The 4,156-nt window shown below is 39.0% G+C and overlaps 1 protein-coding gene across 1 annotated transcript in view; it reads left to right on the top strand.

Annotated features, from left to right (window-relative positions):
* Positions 3,449-4,156, top strand: part of LOC109849786 — a 1,495-nt gene continuing 787 nt past the window's right edge. The window contains exons 1-3 of the mRNA XM_020419665.1: positions 3,449-3,755; positions 3,839-3,979; positions 4,074-4,151. Of these exons, the coding sequence (XP_020275254.1) occupies positions 3,558-3,755; positions 3,839-3,979; positions 4,074-4,151 (417 nt within the window). The 5' untranslated portion in view covers positions 3,449-3,557. The remainder of the gene's footprint in view (positions 3,756-3,838; positions 3,980-4,073; positions 4,152-4,156) is intronic.

Genomic DNA, 4,156 nt, shown 5'->3' on the forward strand with positions numbered 1-4,156 from the left:
AATTATTAAACGTCGCGAGTGTTGTATCTGAAAATAACATGATAATAGAGTTTGTGAGATTCAAATATTCCCTCTCCGTTGATCAGATTAACCCAAACAAGATCCCAATTAAGATACTAGATATAAGTAAATAGTTGCATACACTGTGAATGATGACATTGTTAAAAGAGTGACAGCGGTGTGGGTACTGATACGCGGATCAGTGATCTAAGCACAAATATATCCGACAAAAAAAATAGGCTTTTCTGGTGAGCACGGGTAGGATACTTGAAGAGGAAGTTCAGGGAGTTTGTTAAATTTGTGTTCTGCTTTGAATAAGTCTTAGATTAAGTCCTAGTCTTTAGGGTAGTTGCTTTTAGTGTTTCCTGATTTTCCTAGTTGCATTGTTCACGTTGAGTAGTTGAGAACGTGAGCTAGTTTTTCTCTCTCTGTTAAGATTGTAAAATGCTATTTATAAGCCTAAGCTTGTTTAATAAAAGTAGAGTTTTTATTCTCAACATTCTGGTATCAGAGACCACGGAGAGGTTTGGTAGTGAAAGTTTAGGAACTGCAGTATCCTAACAAGTTTGAGCGAAATACCGTGAGAAAAGTGTTTTAGAGAAACACTGTGAGAAAAGGATTTGAGAGAAGTGAAACACTGTGAGAAAAGTGTTTGAGGATGCAACAGAAGGGCAAAACTTAATGAGTATTCCTAAGTTCGATGGAGATTATGACCATTGGAATATGCTCATGGAAAATCTCCTGCGATCAAAGGAGTATTGGAGCGTTACAGAAACTTTGACGGCTTCATAGAGCAAAACTCTGGAGGAGATGAAGCTATAGGATTTGAAGGTCTAGAACTACCTATTTCAATCAATTGATAAAACAATCTTGAATACTATATATCACTCAAAGGGTAACATCTAAGCAGTTGTGGGACTCCATGAAGACTAAATTTCAAGGAACTCAAAAGGGTTCAGCGTGCTCACCTCAATGCTCTTCGTAGAGAATTTGAAATCCCTGAGATGAAAGTTGGAGAATCAATCACGGAATACTTTGGGAGAGTGATGCTGATCTCACCTCAATGCTCTTCGTAGAGAATTTGAAATCCTTGAGATGAAAGTTGGAGAATCAATCACGGAGTACTTTGGGAGAGTGATGCTGATCTCACCTCAATGTTCTTCGTAGAGAATTTGAAATCCTTGAGATGAAAGTTGGAGAATCAATCACGGAATACTTTGGGAGAGTGATGCTGATCGCAAACAATATGAGAAACTATGGAGAGGATATGCCGGATTCAAAGATACTTTGGGAGAGTGATGCTGATCGCAAACAATATGAGAAACTATGGAGAGGATATGCCGGATTCAAAGATCGTTGAAAAGATTCTACGAACTCTCAAACAATATGAGAAACTATGGAGAGGATATGCCGGATTCAAAGATCGTTGAAAAGATTCTACGAACTCTCACAGAGAAGTACATCTATGTTGTTTGTTCAATAGAAAAATCGGAAGACATTGATCATCTTTCAGTGGATGAATTGCAGTGTTCTCTATTAGTTCATGGGCAGAAGTTCAAAAGGAGCAATGGAAATGAACAAGCTCTCAAGGTGAGAAACACGGTGAAAGAGGACGTGGGAAAGGTGTGTTTAGAAGAGGCAGAGGCAGAGGGAGGGGTCGCCAAACCTTCAACAAAGCCACAACGGAGTGCTACGTACAAATGCCATCAACTTGGACACTTTCAATATGAGTGTCCAACTTGGGAGGAAAATGCAAACTATGCAAAGATGGATGAAAAAGAAGAGATGTTGCTGATGTCATACATGGAGCTGAAGGTGGTCAAAAAGGGGATTTGGTTCTTAGATTATGGATGTGGCAATCACATGTGTGGTGACAAGAGCTTGTTTACTGACCTGGGTGAGGGCTTTAGGTAGGCACTGAAGTTGGGAAACAACAAAAGGATGAATGTGTTGGGAAGAGGCAACATGAGATTGAAAGTAAATGGAATTACACATGTTGTTAGTGAAGTATTTTTTGTGCCTGAACTAAAGAATAATCTGTTGAGTATTGGTTGGAATTACACATGTTGTTAGTGAAGTATTTTTTGTGCCTGAACTAAAGAATAATCTGTTGAGTATTGGTCAATTACAAGAAAAAGGATTGACAATTCTCATCCAACATGGAATACTCAAGGTGTATCATCCAGAGAAAGGGCTCATAATGCAGGTGGAGATGTCAGGAAATCAGATGTTTGTGTTGCAAGCACAAACACTATCACATAAACCAGCTTGCTTCTATACCTCTACAGAAGATAGGGCGCGTTTATGGCATTCTCGCTATGGACATTTGAGCTATAGGGGATTGAGGACTCTCCAGTTCACAAAGATGGTGCATGGGTTACCTCAGTTCAAGACTCCTACAACAGTGTGTACAAGCTGCATGATTGGGAAGCAACATAGAGATCCAATTCCAAAGAAGAGCAATTGGAGAGCCACAGAAAAGCTTCAACTTGTTCATGCAGATCACTGCGGACCAATCTCTCCCATCTCTAACAGCAAGAATATGTACATTATATGCTTTATTGATGACTTTTCCTGTGTTACATGGTCGAAGCAAGCACATTGATGTGCGTTTCCATTTTCTTCATGATCTCACAAAAGAAGGAGTAGTTGAATTGGATTACTGTAATAGAAAACTAGGTAGCAGATGTAATGACAAAGCCTCTCACAATGGATGCATTTTAGAAGTTTCGAAGTCAGATGGGAGTTCGTCAGATTCCTGAATTAAACTAGTTTAAGGGAGGGAATGAAGAGAAAGTTTAGGGGTTTTGTTAAATTTGTGTTCTGCTTTGAATAAGTCTTAGATAAGCCCTAGTCTTTAGGGTAGTTGCTTTTAGTGTTTCCTGTTTTTTCTAGTTGCATTGTTCACGTTGAGAACGGTAGCTAGTTTCTCTCTCTGTTAAGATTGTAAAAGGTTATTTATAAGCCTAAGCTTGTTTAATAAAAGTAGAGTTTTTATTCTCAACAATACTCTCGTGATCTGGTTGGTAATGCGACTATCGATTAAAGATTTACTTCAATTATGATCCCCTCAAAACAATTAAATTGATAGATTAGCTATTAATTAATCAAGCACGAATAAATTTAAAGTAAATATATATTTCTATATTTAACTAAAAACTCTGAAGACTTTTAGATACATCAAAAGTTAAATCGGAATCGAATTAATATCACGTTGAAAAAGAACAATGCATTCCTAGATTTGAAAGCAAGCACCTGTGCGATTTAAAGTTTTTTGATGGGGAAAATAAATACTATTTAGTGAGACGCTTTTTTAAAGAAATAAATGTATTAAAACAATTAATTAATAAGACTTTTTTTTACACTTTTTTTTTTTTTTGGTTGATAGAAAGTCATATTTGCTTACAACAAAATATAATAATTGCATATGTAGGACGAACGAAATGAAAAAGGGTTTTGTGGGAAGCGTTCGTTTACTGTTGGTCTAAATCGCCAAAATCTCCGAATCCCCCAATTCAGGGCGCTCCCGAATCCCTCCCCTCCCGTAGAAAAAGAGGATGGAGAAGAAAATAAGCGATGCGTTGTCGATCGACGAAGAGCAGGAGCAGCGAGTCCGAGCTCTCCCAGTCCCGTCGAGGCCTCACGAGAAAGGGGAAACCAGTTTCTACGAGGCCTTCCTCCTCCGAGGAATCAGAGTCCGTCTCGTCCGACCCGGTTTCCTCTCTTGCACCTTCAAAGTCCCTCCAAGATTCACTGTAATAAAAAGCCCCCCCAATTTACTTTCATCATCTCAGGCTCTACTAATTAATCTTCTATGATTATTATTATTTTATCCCAGGACAAGGACGGGAACTTGTCGCCGGGGGCTATAGCAAATTTGGTGGATGAGGTGGGGTTTTCTGCGATCCACTCCGATGGGCACCCGTGGAAGGTCTCCACTGATATCTCCATCTCCTACATGGCCACCGCCAAGCTCCATGTAAAAAGAAATACTTGCAATAATATTTTTCTTTTTTCTTTTTGCATTTGACTGTTTTGATCGTTAAATTTGGTCAAATTGATTGATGGAGCAGGATGAGTTGGAGATAACATCGAAGGTTTTAGGTCACAAGGGAGGCTACTCTGGCACGGTTGTGCTGCTGAAGAACAAGGCTAC

The sequence above is a fragment of the Asparagus officinalis genome, chromosome 7, assembly GCF_001876935.1.
Source record: "Asparagus officinalis chromosome 7, Aspof.V1, whole genome shotgun sequence".
Taxonomy (NCBI): domain Eukaryota; kingdom Viridiplantae; phylum Streptophyta; class Magnoliopsida; order Asparagales; family Asparagaceae; genus Asparagus; species Asparagus officinalis.